The 18,534-nt window shown below is 43.5% G+C and overlaps 1 protein-coding gene across 1 annotated transcript; it reads right to left on the bottom strand.

The window, feature by feature from the left end:
- Positions 1-7,063: 7,063 nt before the first annotated feature.
- On the bottom strand, positions 7,064-18,294 carry LOC147603019 (eukaryotic translation initiation factor 6-2-like). Its single transcript, XM_086797083.1, has 7 exons — positions 18,129-18,294; positions 17,749-17,845; positions 17,515-17,600; positions 17,396-17,440; positions 17,183-17,313; positions 7,734-7,844; positions 7,064-7,452 (listed from the first exon to the last, which is right to left on the bottom strand). Exons 1-7 carry the CDS (start codon positions 18,136-18,138, stop codon positions 7,195-7,197), a joined length of 738 nt encoding a protein of 245 aa, XP_086653209.1. The 5' UTR covers positions 18,139-18,294; the 3' UTR covers positions 7,064-7,194.
- Between the last annotated feature and the right edge of the window lie 240 nt (positions 18,295-18,534).

The following is an 18,534-nucleotide window of genomic DNA, read 5'->3' on the forward strand; positions in this document are numbered from 1 at the left end:
TGAAGCAAACTATGCCACCCATGATTTGGAACTCTTAGCAGTTGTTCATTGCCTCAAATTATGGAGACATTATCTCTTGGGAGGCAAATTCCAGCTTGTAACTGACCACAAAAGTCTAAAGTGGATCTTCACCCAGCCTAACCTCATGCGACAAAGGAGATGGATTGAAATTCTACAAGAATATGATTTCGACATCAAATTCCGCCCTGGGAAAGATAATGTGGTAGCTGATGCACTTAGCCGCAAATCTTTCTTGAATGCAATTTCAATGCCAAATAATCCCATACTGGTCAAGGTGGAAGAAGTCTCATCTCATGACCCAGATTATCAAAGGATGATAAAGTTAGTAGAAGAAGGGGGACATTCAGAGAAAGAGAAGAATCTAATCAAGGGATACTCCACTCATGAAGGAAGCCTCTACTTCAATCACAGGCTATGTATCCCTAAGGATCCTGCTTTAAAGAAACTAATCCTCCATGAAGCTCATGATAGCCCTGTTGCAGGACACCCAGGTTATGCAAAAACATTAAATGCGATAAGAAGGAGCTTTCATTGGGCAGGCTTGAAAAATGATGTGCTTCGGTACTTGAAACAATGTCTCTCATGCCAAAGGATCAAGGCTGAAAGGGTCAAGATGCCTGGAAAGCTTCAACTCTTAGATATTCCCCAAATGAAGTGGGAGTGCATTAGTATGGATTTTGTCACAAGTCTCCCCACTGTTCAAGGAGGATATGACTCCATTCTAGTAGTAGTGGACTTACTTACCAAAGTAGCTCACCTTATACCAGCAAAAAAGACCTTCAAAGCTTCTGATGATTGCTCGAATATTCATCAAGGAAGTCCTCAAACTTCATGGTCTCCCAAAAAGGATAGTAAGTGATCGGGATTCTGACTTCACTTCAAAATTCTGGCAGTCTTTATTTCAAGCTCTGGGGACTCAACTTTGCTTTAGCACAGCTTATCACCCAGAGATCGATGGCCAGACTGAAAGAGTCAATCAAGTAATTGAAGACATTCTCAGAGCATACTGTGGACGGGAACCCAGAAGGTGGATTCAATACCTTCCTCTGGTAGAATTTGCCTACAATGCGTCTTATCATCAAAGCATAGGAATGTCACCATTCAAAGCACTTTATGGGCAAGAATGCTTGTCTCCTCTAAATTTCTCTGATCCGACCATAAGAGTTGAGGCATCTAGGAAAATGCTCGAAGATATGGAGGAACAAACCAAAGCTATCCAAAGGGATATTAAAGCTGCCCAAGATCGACAAAAGCATTATGCTGACAACAAGAGGTCTGAAAGGATCTTCAAGGAAGGAGACAAAGTTCTTCTACGAGTGCGCCCCAAACGAAGTTCTCTATCACTTGGGAAATATAAGAAGCTCAGCCCTAGGTATTGTGGTCCTTATACAGTTATCAAGTGTCTAGGTAAAAGTGCCTATAAACTCCAACTTCCAGCCCATATCAAAGTCCATAATGTATTTCATGTAAGTTTGTTAAAGCCATATGTCCCCAGTCTCGATCATATTCTTGATGATGAACAAGTTGTAATCCCTACTCAAGGAGTCCTTGAATTACAGCCCAATAGCATCATAGATTCTAGGGAAAGGCAACTCCGAAATAGAACTCTTGTAGAACATCTAGTTCAGTGGAAAGATTACCCTGAAGAGGATGCAACTTGGGAAGATGAAGCTACACTCTTAAAGGATTATCCCCAATTCATAACGAGATGAGGACATCTCGATTTCTTTAAGGGGGGAAGGATGTAACGTACCCATCTTCACTAATAAAGAAATGTCCATGTAATTATGAGTTTTTATGGTATAAATATCAATAATTTTATTATTTGAGTCATTTCCACTTAGAATCTTCAAATTCTGAGCCCAAATTTGGAATCTGCGCGCGATTTTACCCTAATATAGGATTTTACAGCATCCAAAACGGACACCGGATCAAGCCTATACGCTAATTTCAATCATTTTAGTTAGAAAACGGCGACCTTTAAACCTTAATAAATGCACGACCACACGTCCGATTGACGAACGGTCTGAACCCCTGCGACTAGGAGAACCTCCCGGACAAAAAAAAATTTCGCCCCCCGCGGCACGCAAATCGAGGCGAGCACCCCAAATTTGGTACCCCGCCCCAAAAATTTGGTCCATACACACTTACTAGGGCGCCCGTACAATGGCCGCCCAAGAACCAAAGGACGGCCGCCCACTGTTTGGTCCACGCGTACCCTTGGGCGGACACCCCAGACCGGATAAGGTACATGCGTACCACTCCTTTCCCAGACAACCGATACCGTACCTTTCCGGTAGACCCATGCAGGCCACTGATCCATAGCCTTTGAAGGTACACCGTCCTTTCGTCCCTGCTTTGCGCAGCGCCCGCACCCTCACCCCTCAGCTATTTAAACCCCCGGGGTGCTCCCCAGTCGGCACGCACTTCTGTGTAGCGTATGCCCTGTTGTGCTGTCGTCCGTACCGCCGTAGCGTACTTGCTGCAAGTACAGCCGCCCTTGCAGCCACCCCTCTCACACCCCCTCATTTGGCTCTTTTCAGATAAGCCAATTTTCCTCCATCCTCCTCTTGCCATGGTGTCCTTAACTCTTCTCTCTCTCTCTCTCTCTCTCTCTCTCTCCCCCCCCCCCCCCCCCGTGTGAATAGACTTACAGAGAGGCTTGCAGCAACCCCTCCCAGCCCTCTTCACGTTTTTGCCTTTGGCCTTAAGGACATCTCACAATCCCCCCCCCCCATTTGCGTAGACTTTAGTAAGGGATTTTTGGCTCAAGCGAGGGTTCGTGCGCCATATTCTTTTGCTCGTACGGTGAGCAAACGAGCTCGGAATTCAGATCCGACTGAAGCGTTTCGATCGCAGCAGCGAGCTCTGCAAGGCGACGCCTAAGATGGCCTCATCCCAGAGACGGAAAAATATTGCCTCAAGAGGCGCACGTAACAACGAGATGGAGGGAGATGCGCCCAATGCGGCTCCAGTCCTCCCTTTTCAAGTCCCTCAAGGAAACGGTGGCCAGGTTAGCTTGGTTAATTTTCAAAAGAAGAGAATTTTCCTTAAATTAGTATTAATGAATGATGTCTTTTTCTTTTAAAACGAGGACATAAAAGTTATATGAAATTACGAATTATGTGATGTTGTTTTCGATAAATTGCGTTGAAATTGCTATCTTCATGAATTGTGAATGCTATACTTAGAAAATTGCATTGAAGTTGTTATCTTTGGAATTCAAGATTTCTTTTGGCTTCAACGCTAACTCCGTTCCGTGCTTGTGTAGCCGGGCGGCGTCATTAGCAAAGCCCGGGAATGGCCCAAGGTATCCCTCATACCTTTGGGAGAATAAGGATCGCCGATTGAGGCGAGAGATTATGAGGCTGCCTAGTTCTGAGGGCCCAGGCTAGTGCGGTAAATAAGCCCACCCTAGTGCGCAGACATCCCTCTGAGGGGCGGGAGGATCGAGCGATGGAGCCTGAGAGGGCGACAGGCCGGCTTGAGTCCTCGCCAGCGGCCGACGATGAGGTGTATGGTCCCGTAGGGTTTTGCCCAGCATGTAGAGGCTGGAAGGCCGAATTCTAGATCATCGGGCAGAATAAGAATAAGAGAGCCGGATTGGCTTGTATGGAAATGGATTCATGTATAAACTTTTTATATAATGTCTTTGGTATGATTGTATTGTGTAAGAAGGCTGTTATAACGAACCTTGTGAAGAAGGGTCCTAATTAAGGAATATGCTTATTTATGTCAAACAGTGTGGTAGTATTAATTAGAAAACAAATTGATGCGTGAGTAGGGTGGAAAGTGGGAGGATGGAATGCCCTGACGGCACCATCCTACAGACGGGTGGACCCGATTAGTCGGGTAGCTTTCCAACAAATTAAGTGAAAGCCCTACGTTAGATAGTTAGGTTCTTGGGCAACTCTATTCAAGAAGACTAGGCCAGCGGCTGTGCCTTGCATAAGATGAGAAAAAAAGCGTTGTCCCTAGAAATCAAGTCTAGTAGTTGCCCAATTTTTGATCAATTGCCCTATGGGTGATTTGATGTTTAGGAAATCACGCTCCCCCTACGGGATAGAGCTAGGTAATACTTATAAATCGTATCCTTGAATCTCTACAGGGTCAAGGTGTCGATGAATAGGAAATTTTTCCTAAGATAAGACTTAGCGGACTATCTTAAGTGTTTCTCCCATTTTTAAAGGGAGGAACCTTACAGAATCTAAGTCTCTTAGACTCCAATTTCATGCAAATTGCCAAAAAAACCAAGGTTTACCCTACCAATAGATGAAATAGAATGCCCTAATACAAAGTAAAGTTCAAATCAAAAGTAAACATAGAAACAAACACATCCAATAACTCTAAAACATTATGTTTTTTAGAGTCTGACCTCTTAATCAACACCAGCAAGATTGGGTGACCCATATAGCTTGGAATGGACACAAAAACAAAGCTAAGCTGTAGGCTAGTTTGCGATAGTGGTCTATTTGGTCAAAGAACACCATCATACCCCTGTATAGCAGGGACCTAATGAATCTACATTAATACCATTGGTCATTTCATAGCCATTTTTTTGTATATACAATGGATGCAAACATGAGTGGGACAACTCGAGCCTTGGGCGAGGCACACCTCTCTCTATTGATGTCAATAAATGCAAGTTCCATTAAGTGGCTAAATGAGCAAGAACGCCTTTCACGCTACTACTGTCAATACAACAACACATGGACCACCTATATACCCATAGCACTTATACAACTTGGTTTATTCAAACTCTAGATCCAAAACCCACTGTTACTTGCATTTTAGCTTTTGGCTAACTATATTGGAGGTGGAGGTAGTTGTGTTGCTTGACTAACCATAGTAGTTGTGGAGATTGGGGTATGGATAGGAGTCGTTACTTCTTGGGGATAATGATGCTCTTGCCTTTTTATTCAAACAATCCTTCACCAAGAAATGAATTGGTTTCTATGGCTAGTCTTCATGTATGCTACAGCATCGAGATGGATGACAACCATGTTGGGTATTCGGAGCTTCACGTATGTACCCATGTTTGTGTTCACATGTGTACCCACTTGTGTCCGTGTACTATTCCCAAAGGGTTATGAATTCATATGTATGCATGTCCACCTATATAGCCTTATTCATGTATATGTGTGAACACTTTCATAGGTGTGAACACCCCTATAAATGTATGCCATGTTTCGTGGCCTCGCAAATTGACGCCAGCTCCCGCTTGGTGTGGAAAGTCCTCTACATAAGGGGGTTTTGTATATTTCTTTTTTTTTAAGGGCCATAAATTCAAAACCTTACTAAGCCTAAGGGACCATTCACATGGGGAAAGCACTTTTTGGATGCATGCACTTTTGTAGGTCTTCATCAAATGCTTCCATATCACCGACATGAGCCTCAATACCGAGTTCTTTATCATCCTCATCAATCCTGCACAAGGCACAAACCACATTGCCATAACAACTTGAGCGGAAGTTCTTAAATTTTCAATAGAGATGTCCCCCGAAAAGGATATGCTATAAATGTTTTATGTGCTTGTATACCTTGATTTATACAAAGCTCCATCATCCTCGATCTCCATGTTCAATGTGAAAGGGGGTTCATTAGAGAGACCAATATATAATGTTCTAGATGGAGCTCCCATAAACTAGGCCTAGAAGGGAAGTTCCAAGATGAGGTACCTGGTCCCCTAGACCGCTGAGTCTACATGCAACCATGCTTAGACATGGAACTTCTAAGCCATGCTCAAAAGTTCGGTTGCAAATGAGCCATGCTCATTTGCGAATTTGAATTTTGCATACTTGGTTGGGCCTGTGTCATCCTCAAACTTAAGCCTCTTCTAAGCTTTTTTTTTTTTTGGGAGGCAAGGTCAAAGATGAGCAAACTTGTTCTGAGACTCAAACAAAAAACACTTTTGTCATTAGCTTCATCGTCCCCAACCATAGAGAAGTTGGCATTGCAAAACATGTTTGAATTGGAGACGTGGTTTAGTCATAGATCTCGTTGTGTCAATTTTCTTAATCATGCAACCCTCACTCCAAAGGGAGGCATTTAGAGCTTCATGCATATACCCATGTTTAAGTGTTCACATGTGTCCACTTGTGTTCGTATTTTGTCCCCAGAGGGTTGTGTGTTCACATGTATGTGTGTGGCATTATTCATGTATATGTGTGTGAACACCTACTTACGTGTGAACCCTCATAAAAGTGTGTATCTATGTGTGATTGTGTTGAGTCAAAAGATAAGGTTTCAAACCTACAAAAAGGCATTGTACTTGGGTGATAACTTCAATCAAAGCATTGTCCATAAGTCGTGTAACCATTATGTTCTCTCTAATCTTTTCGTTGTTCTCTATCTCTCTCTCTGCACGCGCACACACACACTATGGACATGTTTGATCCCCCATAGGCTTTGCACTATCCAAACCCTACAGCCTGTTCCTACAAACCACCTTCCTCTCTGCAAGCACATTACAACCATTTTGGAACCATGGGCAACCACAAGCAAACTAGATAGTCAAAAACACACAAGAGGTTTCAGAAATGACATAAGTAAATATCGTAAGGGCATGGATACAGCCAGAACCAAAGTGGAATCAAAGGTGCTTCTTAGCCGCATGAAAGGAATCAGCAAGCAACCCCTTCTCAAGCATCCATGTCATCTCATGGCCTTAAAAGCATGTTCATGATCCTCCAAGAGCAGGATCCTAGCACCCACCATACAACATTCACACATTCCTACTTCATTTTCATCTTTTTTATGGGCTTATAGATTGTAAGCATTATGTACAACTTTGGCCTCAAGACCTATGCTAGCCTTCCTCTTACCATTAATAGAACCCTTGCCTCGAGACACAAGGATACTCCCCTACAGACAACGGATGTAGAGAGGAAGCATTCGACGCCTACACCATAACCCCTTCTTGCAGACAAAGGACCTGTACTAGAGAGGGCTTGTCTGACCTCCTAAACAAAATCAATGAAATAAGTACCAAGAGGGCCACCACAGCACCCACAAAAAGAGTACAATATTTTTAACACAAGCATGGAGGAAGGGCATTTTGACTTAGCATGAATAGACTGCTTTCAGATACGAGACTATTGGCCCACAAATCTTGCCCTTTAACAAAGGAGGACCCTTAAACAAGCTTTAGCAACATTTATTCCACTCAATGTGTTATGCCAGGGTATCAATCAGTGATGCCCGCATCTCCTGCACAATAGCACTAGGTTGAGCCTCCCTGAGCTTGAATACACTTTCTATTACAGAAAGCTCGGTTGCAGTAGTATCGAATCCACAGAAAGCCGTCCAGTCATTCACGACTAAGCCTGCTCCAATCACCTCACATCCTCTGTTCACAGTCCCAGCTACCAAAGGCACTTGCAGCAAGGAAGACAACTCATCCAAATCTTCTACAGATGTGTGAGGATGAACCTGGTTCAGAAACATGACAATTAAACAAGCTGCTATTCCTTCCTTTAAAAAGCCAGAAAATGCAACTTGAACAACACCACCTTAAAAAGGCAAACAAAGTAAAGCCCATAAAGAGGCTAGACACGCAAATCCCCATTGCTTGGACGGTAAGATTGCTCATCCAAGCCTAACAGGTGGTTATGATGGTCCCCCTCTCCCCGCCATGAGCAGGAATCTTAATGCCTGAATGGAACTCCATGACCAATGATAAATCAGAGAACAAAGCAAGAACATGTACATACCAAACCCCCTCTATTGGAAAAAGTGCAGTAGCTCCCAACCAGAATGTTGCCAGCAATTGTCTGTCTAAAAACCTCCACATTTAGCACATCAGCTATTAGCTCCTCTGTTTCCTGCAAAAACCATACAAACAAGGATCTAAGATGCTCCACTTTTAAAATTACTTCCTAAAAAAGATCCCTTTGTAACTAAGTCTAGTTTAGATACTAAGGAACCCTATTAAAAAGGTAGCAAAGTCTGCATTAGAATATTCAGCTTTTGAAGAAAAAAATAAAAATAAAAATATGATGAGCAAGCTGCAAGAACTACCCCACTGGGAACAGGTGGTGAATCACAAGTCGTCTGTAATGGTCAGCACCAAAGCATGGGCAGAAAGATCATCCACGTCCCAATAGGCAGCCGAACATATTAAAGAGTAAAGAAACTTTATGTTATGGCAGGAGGGCTTACCGCTGTGAGTGCACATGTAAGGGAAACTCAATCTAAACTTGACCTCTCCTAAGTGAAACGTCCTCTGCAAAAGCCACTAAGAGGAGTGCAATCGCTATCTGCTGAACCAAGGTAAAAGAGTGAATCAGAATAGCTGTTTGCTGTAACTCATTTCGCAATGTCTCAGTTCAATCCATAAAGGAGGAGGCTGAAATATCCTCAGCAGAGCACTGCACTTAGAAATTTAGATGATACTCAGCAGTTTGAGCAAGCTAGACAGAACCTGGACAGGTGTAGATGGCTGGGACCAGAGAGGAGGTGGAGGACACGTATAGGCTGGATGTTGTACTTTAGGGACTGATCCAACAGGGTTGGCCCACTAGGGGGGGAGCGGGCAGGGGCAGGCCGCCCTAGGATTAGGGAAAGCAAGCGGATTCAAGTGGCTAGGGTTCAGATTTAATAAATCCAAGGTTATTGGCTATTTATGATTGGACTGTTATTTATAGCAACAATAAGAACTATAAAAATGAGTCATTATTGATTCATTGTGGTCTGGACCTAGACCAAGAGGCTTACTCCTACCATGGACATGGTGGATCACATGCAGCCTTGCCGAGGGCCCTTGTGGGCAAGCGGCATTGGTGGTATGGGACGCCAAGACGCACTGGCATGGACTCATGGGAGTGGAACCTTAGGCCCTAGGTTGGGTGGTGAGCTTGCCTACACCCCTTTTATTTGGTTTCTCTAATCTTGTTTATGGATGTGTATTAGGTGATCCTTGGGAGGAGACTGGATCAGTGGATTGTTATTTATAACAACAATAAGCACTAGCATCAGAAACTGAACTGACATACAAGAAGAAGGCATAGACGGAGTACTACATGTGACAAGCAACGCATAGCCATCATGGGCCAAGTTGGCCTCTTCCTTATTGTCACCTGTGGTAGCCACCAAACCTTGCTGCTTTTTCTTTTGCTCACTCGCAATACGCTTTCTACATTCTTCAATGACATGTCTAGGTTTTTTCTGCAATAGTTACACCGTTTCTTTTTGTCCCCACCCTCTTTTGAGGCAAGAGGATCTGAATGGGCAGGTGCCTTGCCCTTAGGCTTAGCACTAGAAGATGCTCTAGATTTTCCTTTGCCACGAAAAGAGGTTGCAAAGGCTTGATCTGCAGCAATCATACTATTCTAGTTGGACCGAGATTGCTCTTCCTGAACAAGAGAGCTGCCAAATCATCAAATGTGACCAAATCTAAATTTCTCTTCATCAAGAGCGAAAGAGTATCGAGAACTGTAGAAACAAGTGAATTGTGAGATATCACCTCATCAATATTGATTAACTGCTCTGGCAAATCCGTAACACGGGAATTACCCTCCGTCATATGCTCTATGTCAAGCTCTTTCTAGAGATAGGCTACATGAGCTTCATTGAGGTCATAACTTAGCACCAATTACATATACCCATAAATTCTTTGCAACCAGTACATGCTTCATCACATATGCCCACATGGGATAGTTAGCTTGTCCTCGGCAAAGAGCATACTGAATACATCATTTTTAGCCATGACTAAAAGCAAACTAACAATCTACCCCAAGAAAATGTCACTGCAAACCCTCAATGTCCACTGAAAGGCAATCTTTTGAGATGCCCAATCATTCATTGATCACAAGGACCTGCAAGTATATTCAATATTGAAATGTGAATCGAGGCTTGAGGACCAAAAAAGACCCCAATGATGGTCCCATACCACCGGTGCTTACCCACAAGGATCCTCGGCAAGACTACCCGTGATCCACCACGTCCATGCAAGAGTAAGCCTCTTGGTCCAGGTCAAGACCACAATGAATCGATAATAACCCAAGACTCACTTATATGATTGGTACTTTGATAGCGGTGCTACAAAGCACATCACTTCATGTAAGAAGCGGTTTGCCACTTCGCACGATGCACCTAAAGGTGGTACAGTAATGCATCGTATGCCATTAAAGGCATTAGGGATGTAGATTTGATAGCATGCAATGGTGACATTTTCACTTTACATAACACATTGTATGTACCTCAAATTCATAAGAATCTCATCTCTGTATCTGCTCTTGCTAAAACTAGGTTTAAAGTTTGGTTTTCTCATCACTATTGCTCAAGCCTCAGTTCATGACCGTCGAGATGCAGCTTCTATTGTCATGTCCAGTACATTGTGCAATGGTTTGTACAAGGTTGAGATGTATGACAAGATACAAGAGTCTAATGATGCTATGGTTGTCTCTACCCCTAAAATTTTACGTGACACTGAGTTGTGGCATGCTCAGTTTGGTGATTGGTCATAACATGGTTCATGAGTTGCCTCCTTTGCAGCTCTCTGTTAAGCAGGTATGCGACGGTTGTTTACTTGGAAAGATGCATCGACATTCTTTTCCCAAAGATGGCACTATGCGAGCTACTCGCATCGTAGCTTGTACATTGGTGATGTTTGTGGCCCTATGCGGGCTCCATCTCTTGGGGGACATCTATATTTTGTCACTTTCATTGATGACTACACTCAGTTCACTTGGGTGTATGGCTTGAAAACCAAATCAGATGTGTTTGCATTCTTCCATGCTTTTTTACCCTTGGCTGAAAATGCTTGTGGCCATAAGCTTGTTGCTTTGCGTATAGATCGAGAGGGGGATATAAGATTGAACGTAAGCCTAATGATTCTATTGATCGTCATAAGGCTCTTTTGGTCACCAAAGGTTATGCTCGGCGTGAGGGCATTGACTTTTATGCTCCTAGTTCACATATGAGTTACCATTCATACCGTTGTTGCTTTGGCTGCACACAAGAGCCAAAATCTATCACAGTCACGTGATGAGTTTGACGTTGGACTCTCTTGCCTCAAAATACTCCAGACAATTTGGAGACAATCAACGTGCTCCTCCAGAGGATGATTGTATATCAAGATATCATCTAGAAACACGACCACGAATTTCCCTAAATCATTCATTATCTGCTAGAAAGTTGCAGGAGCATTTGTGAGTCCAAAAGGAAACACAAGAAGCTCATTATGGCCATAAAGTGTGCGGAATCTCGTCTTGAAGACGCCTTCCTCATCCATCCATATCTGGTGATAACCAATAGGTCTATCTTTGTAATAGACAGTTCCCTGCAACCTATCAATTGAATCATCCGCTCTACAAAAAAGATACATATTCTTATCGGAACTTTATTCAACTTTTTAAAGTTGACACACATTCTCTAACTTTTGTCCTCCTTGTGCTTCAAAAGTACTGGTGCTCCCCAAGGAAATTTACTCTTACAAATCTGTCCCATCTTGAGATATTGACAACCATCGAGCAATCATATCCTCTTCCAACTGGCTAATCCTGTAAGGTGGTCCCATCCTAAGATATTGACAACTGTCGAGCAATCATATCCTCTTCCAACCGGCTCATGACCCTTCCAGTCTATCTATACATCATGGTTATGGAACCACTCTTTTCCTATAATAACATCTACTCTGTCCAGATTCATAATCATGAAATCCAATGGCTTTTTTAGCTCTATATAGTTAAAGTCAACTCGCTCATTCCAAAACCATGCGCCCCACGACATGTCGACACACATTATTGGTGATCACTTGGCTGCATCTTCACTCGTAACTTCATAAACCTGGCATTCATGAAGCTGTGAGTACTCCTAGGATCAAAAAGAATGTGTAGAATTTTTCCATGACTGAACCATATATCCTATTAGGTCCGTAGGACTGTAAACTTTCATTTTGAAACTACAACCTAATTTTACCTTAGCCTCGATCGCATGGACTCTCTTTGACTCTAACTTGCCCTTTGATTGCAGGCACTTCGTCCCCATAAATAAACCATCAACTCCATCATGCATACCTTTGACGGCCCTTGATTGAGGGCTGGCCACCCTTATTTTCCCTCTTTTTCTTGGCATTTTTCCTAGGTCAACTTTTTGATGTCCAGACAACCAACCCCTTACCTATAGATAGGTGGGTTGGCCTCTCCCATTCATATGTTCATTCACTGAGTTGTGTGGTTCATGTGTCGACACACTTGCTCCCTTTCGTATCCTTCACTTATGAGACTATTAGGTCTCTTGCTCGGGATTGTATTCATTCCAGTATATTCAGCCTTTTGGCTTCACCTTTTGGCTCTCTCTCTCTCTCTCTCTCTCTCTCTCTCTCTCTCTCTCTCTCTCTCTCCAAAAAAAAAAAAAAATTGCTTAATGGGAGAGCAAAAGATCATGAAGATCTACGCGCGGAACATTTTGCCCACGGGCACCATGTATTGGCTCCCATTCTAGCCATTCTTTTTAACAGAGCACTCTGTGAAGGCTTCCCACCCTCCTGGACTACCAACACCATTGTCCCCATCCACAAAGCAGGAGACCCCACGGACCCAGGTAACTACAAGACTATCATGATTGGTCACGCAATGGCCAAAATCTATGGGGCAGTACTAGAGGACATGATGAACTCTATGTCAGAGAGGATGGCAAACAAGGCATTAGGCCAGGCAGGCTTCAGGAGAAACTTCTCCACGCTGGACCATATCTTTACTTTACGGGCTATCATATAGGAGATGAGGTCCTCAAAGAGACATGTGTATTGCTGCTTTGTGGATTTCCGCAAAGCCTTTGACTCCGTCCCTCGATCCCGTCTCATAGGACACTTGCAAGAGCTCCAATTCTCACATGAGATGATATGGGGTGTGATGGCACTATATGAGGCAGTACTCGGCCGAGTACGCGCACCCGGTGGGACCTCGGGAGATATATGTAGCACTATTGGGGTTAAGCAAGGCTGCCAACTCTCACCTACACTCTTAGGCCTATACATTGATGAGATTGCAGTATTTGTGGATAGTTTCGGAGGTAGAGGTTCACCTTTGGCTCAAACACTAGTGCCCATATTGCTATATGGCGACGACATTGTCTTGATCTCAGATTCAGCCGAGGGTTTAGAAAAAGGGGTGGCCAGCCCACAAGCAAGGGCCATGCAAAAAGGGACCAAATGGGCACCATAAATGAGCAAAAACTGGGAATGAATGTGCTAACACCCCCTCTCAGCACTAGATGCTGAACATAACCCGAGAAGCCGAAGAAGTCATCCTTTGTCAAAGACAAAAGAAGGCAACAACAACAGGTACCAGGAAAGGTCCACACGCAATCTCCACAGGTACCAAAAAAGCCACCAAAGCCTGCAACACGAAAGACCCCCTCTGCAAAGGAGCAAACCCACGGGAGAGAAAAAACGCAGCAAAGGAAGCTGCTGTCCTCAAGAAAACAGGCCGCCTATGTCCCAAACTCCACGTGGAAGAGAAGAAAACTGGTCAAACAGTACCTGAAGGCTGTATTGATGAAGCCAAACTGAAGGGCGTAGCAACCAGCCCGTTCAGTCCAGAAAACGCAGCAGCAAAGGGCTGCAAATCTGAGAGAAAACGCAAAGGAGAAGGTGCTGAAAACAGGGCTGAATCCGGGGCAGCAAAGAGGTTTCTAAACCGGGAGCTTTGATACCATGAACGAGTGCACAGAGCGGAAGCAAAGTGGCACTAGAATGTGCTGAACAGAGAGTGCAAGAGAGAGAGAGAGAGATATGGAGAGAACTATGCTGAATATACTGAAAAAAACAGTCCCAAGCAAGAGACACTACAAGTCTCATAAGTGAGGGAGCAAAATATGTATAAGACTGAATGAGAAATGAGAGGCCAACACCCACTATTTATTTATAGTAGAGGAGGAAGCTGGCCAACTGGAGCTGCAAAACAGGCCGACTGGAGCTACTGGACAAGGCCGACTGGAAAATTCCAGAAAGGCTGGGATAAATCCCAGAAAAATACTAGAAAAAGGGGTGGCCAGCCCACAAGCAAGGGCCATGCAAAAAGGTACCAAATGGGCACCATAAATGAGCAGAAACTGGGGATGAATGTGCTAACACTGGTTGGGTTTCCTCTTCCTAGCACTCTATCGTAGCAGGCAACATGTATTTCCTCATCAACGTATGCACTCTGAGCCTAGTGGAAGCTGGTCGGCTTGTTTTTTCAGGACAGCAACCCCTTCTTGGCTGTGTTTTCCTCTCTAGTGGACACATCTCTTGCATAAGGAATTTGGTGTGGCTGGCCGCTGGTTGCTTTGAGGCATCTTGGTACCTGTGGTAACACTTCTTTCTTCTGAGTTGTGCGTTTTCTTTTCTGAGAGTTGAGCCTGAGTTTAGTCATGGCTGCCTCACCTGCTTCATATGTTTTTTGAGTCTGCCACGTTGGATGGCTCCAACCATACATTGTGCGCGGTGAAGGTGAAGTCGGCCTTGTGTGGAGTGGATCTCTGGACTGGCTAGTCACAACTGCCAATGCCACATTTCCCACCCTCTCTACAGTTGGTGTGACCCACGCACACGTTGATGCTTGGGAGGCAAATGATCATCGTGTTTTCTCCTTTCTCATGTTGAATTGTCAAGATTCAGTTCTCTCTTATGTGCGTACAATAGATGCGGCACATTAAGTTTGGAAGGCCCTTGCAGATCTTTACGAGATTAAGTCTCCGAGATGGATTTTGGCTTTGGAAAAGCAGCTTATGAATCTTTCGGTCTCTGCCTTTCCTTCTTTATCTGCTTCCATCACGAAGATGAAATATCTCCAGGACAAGCTTGTTGTATGTGGCAAGAATATCTCTACTCAAGATATGGCTATTCGGCTTCTCTCCAAGCTTCCAAAGAGGTTTTATGCTTATTTTCAGTCTGTTGTTTCTTCTCCTCCTAGTGTTCAAGTTACTTGGAAGGAAGTGCTTCCCTCCATTATGCAAATTGAATCTCCCTTTGAGGCTCGTGGTTCTAATGGAGCTTTGGTTGCTCGAGATGAAGGGGAGAATCGATTGACTGCCAAGACGGGCACTATCACCTTGGGTGATACTTCTACTGTGCCAATTTATGGACATGGCACCATTCCCATCTTCCGCTCCTCCGACGACAAGAGGTACTTCTCTAATGTTCTTTACATTCCGGATTTAGCATTTAACCTTCTGTCAGTGAGTGCTCTTATAGCTCAAGGTGCAAAGGTGATCTTCTCTTGCCACGAGATTACTATTCATGATAAGGAGACTAGTAACATCTTGGCTCAGGGAGTCCAGGATAGTGGCTTATACAAATTGATCGCTTTCCTCTCTCATGGTTCTTCTTTGCTCTTTGGCATGCTCAGTTCGGCCATTTGAGCTATCAACTTCTTCAGTGAGCTTCAAAAGATGGATTGGTCAAGGGTTTACTGACCATCAAGGCTCCAGATTCTGTATGTTCCTCTTGCTTACAAGGGAAGCAACACCGATCAGCCTTTCCGAAAGAGGCAACACACAGATCTTTGACATCACGTGCTCTTGTTCATGCAGACTTGTGTACTTGTGTGGACCGACGAGTACTGTGTCTTTGAGCAAGACATTGTACATGCTTGTGATTGTGGATGACTTCACCATATTTACTTAGATTTCAATAGTATTGCAAGGATCAAGGCATTCAAAGACAACTTACTACAACATACTCTCCATCACAGAATGGAGTTGTAGAGAGGAAGAATCGAACTATCATGGAGATGGCCCATGTTATGCTTGTGCACTCCTCTTTACCTCGACGTTTCTGGGCTGAGGCGGTTTCTACTATTGTCTATATTCAAAATAGGTCTCCTATAGCTACACTTCCAGATAAAACTCCATATGAGGCTTTCCATGGTAAGAAGCCCTCGATTGTTCATTTGCGAGTATTTGGTTGTTCGGCGTATGTACATGTGCCCAAGGAGCATCGCTTTGAGTTGGACTCCAAGTCTCAGCGTATGACTTTTCTTGGATATAGTTCTATGTCCAAGGCATATCGTCTTTATGATCAACAAGCCGGTAAAGTTATTGTGAGCTGCAATGTGGTGTTCGATGAGACTCCTACATCTTCAAAGGGACCAAGTGAAGGTGAGTCTGCTGCCTGTCACCCTTGGGCCTTCACCCACTCTCTTCTTATTCTTGCTTGTAGCCTATTCTCTCTCGAATCTCATCATGCGAAGGAATAGCTCTCCTCTATGGTACAACGTGACCTTCGATGCTATGAATGCAAGATATGGTGGGAGTGGCACAACTTACTCTAGTCTCTTCATGAATCATGTGAGTTTGTGACATGGTTTATCATTGATGACTCCAGAGGGCGTGCACGGATTTCATTTACATGATTCATATGTAATCTCGTTTGAGTCATTATTCGTCTATGCTTCTACTTAGTGCTATAATCATTGTTGGCTGTTGAATGTTCATTCATGCAGCATGCTTTCGTATACAATGATGAATCATGATCAATCTGTGTTTGCTATATGTATTATGTATGAGTCATGACGTGAGTCATATTCTGTATATGTATAAATTTCCACAGTTATTTTTCAGTCTGAACGAAACCCTCATACCTCCCGTTAACTATGGTTTGTACTAACCTTGTGTTTATCCTGTGATTTAGGTGACTTCCTGGGAGGATCTTACAATCCATATGGATTGTTTCAATAAAGTGGTCTTCTTGTTGAATGGACTAGGTTCACCGATGCCAGATATTTTTGGGTGTGGACTAATCCGTTCCACCGGTGTCCATAAGTTTGATGCACATTGGTCGGGTCCCACTGGTGCCCACAATCGTCAGATATTCTGGTGTAATCTAGTTGTGATCACCAGTGGCAAAAAGAGCCACCTTGGAAAACATCTTTCAAGTCAGATCAAAGCAGATTGCATCACTCTTCATGTCAGCGTGCACCAGAAGCTCATGCAAGCTCCAATAGGAGTACAAATGTACAATCTTCTTTACTTGATATAAATTTTATTGTAGCATAGTCTAATTGAACTACATTTCCAGGATTAGTCCCCCCCCCCCCCCCCCCACACCTTCTTAACCAACCCTTGCATAGACACCATATACAAAACATGTATTTTCCTCCCATTTGAAATAACTAATAGGTGGCCACGATTTATTATTGAGATTCAAAACTGTCATCAGAAAGCACCGAGCACATACTCTATCAAGATCCGTATGAATCAATGCCACGTAGTCATTGCAGGCAATGCAGTTTCCAAGTGCCGACAAGCGCTCATCAATTCGCTGTACTACAACAGTGTCTGGCAAGGAGTTCCGGATGTGCTGCAACTCTGCAAGACGTTCAAGGTAATCATAAGCTCAATACCTTGAGGCACAACGAGAGTGAAGAATTACAAAGGCCTGCAACTGTACCTTGATCTGTAGTAGAGTTGGGCAAGAGTAAACCGTTCTTGTTACCTGAAGCACTGAAAGGATGTATCAACTTACTGCATCGCTTAAAGAGACAGAATAATTGAAGCCAACGGGCTTACCGACACACATTCGACCAATCACCCTCATTCCTGCAATGGAAACCTTGACAACTGGGATGGTTTCAGCTAGCTCAGCTTCAAAGGTACTGGAGCATCAAAGTGGCATAAACGAATTAGAAAGCTAGATGCCATGATTTTATGAAAAAATTGATTCACGAACAAAAGATAAGAAATAAAAAGATTTGAAATCACACCAAAAAAAGAGGAAAATCAAAGGATGTCATAAGGAAATACCTGAAAAAGTTCTCTGATCCTCCAATGGCGGTCAGGCAATACGCGTTGGTAAGTTTTGAAAACACTCCGATTTCGCTACTATTCTCGAACTGAGTCCCTGAACAAAACGCGCCAAACAAAAGCTTCAGAAATCCTTCAAAAGCCACAGATGAATCCTTCAACAAAATTTCCGTAGGATGCGATCGGCATCAGGTCATCTAAGAGCGCCATAGTTTCATTAATATCAGGTTAAAATTCAAACAGAAAAGCATATCGAAAACCCTAAAATTCATGGGCAAAAGTCTTCCGCAGAATCTCCTGTTCGAGTGCTGCGCGAAACTCAAAAAGAACAGCAGACCTTGGCGCCATAGCAAGAAATTGAAGGCAACAGTAAGCCTTACTTGTAGCCATGGTGAGAAAAAAACACAGATAAGTCTAAGCTGAGCCGGTCGTCGACGATGAGAAAAACAAACGCTTTGCTTGCTCAGCACGTCGCACGCTGGAGATGAAGCAATGGAACTGGTCGAAACCTGGACTTGAGATCATATACTCCTTTCACATGCAAGCGCCCGCTTGGGCGTCCGGCACCTTAGGAAAAAAAAAATTGAACAATAAAGACACAAATCATAATACTAGCAATCCGCAACTTTGGAAGAGCCAAAACCTAAGCATATAATTTGTGAGTAATGAGTAACAATATAATGTGTCAATGGCTCTTGAAGTTCTAGAACAACCAAAGCAAAATATAACGCCATACATGTTTTTTAAATTCCCTAACACAAATTCATATGGATTTAGAATCTTTTT

Source organism: Cibotium barometz, chromosome 65 (assembly GCF_041138505.1).
Source record: "Cibotium barometz isolate CiBa-2024 chromosome 65, ASM4113850v1, whole genome shotgun sequence".
NCBI classification, from domain to species: domain Eukaryota; kingdom Viridiplantae; phylum Streptophyta; class Polypodiopsida; order Cyatheales; family Cibotiaceae; genus Cibotium; species Cibotium barometz.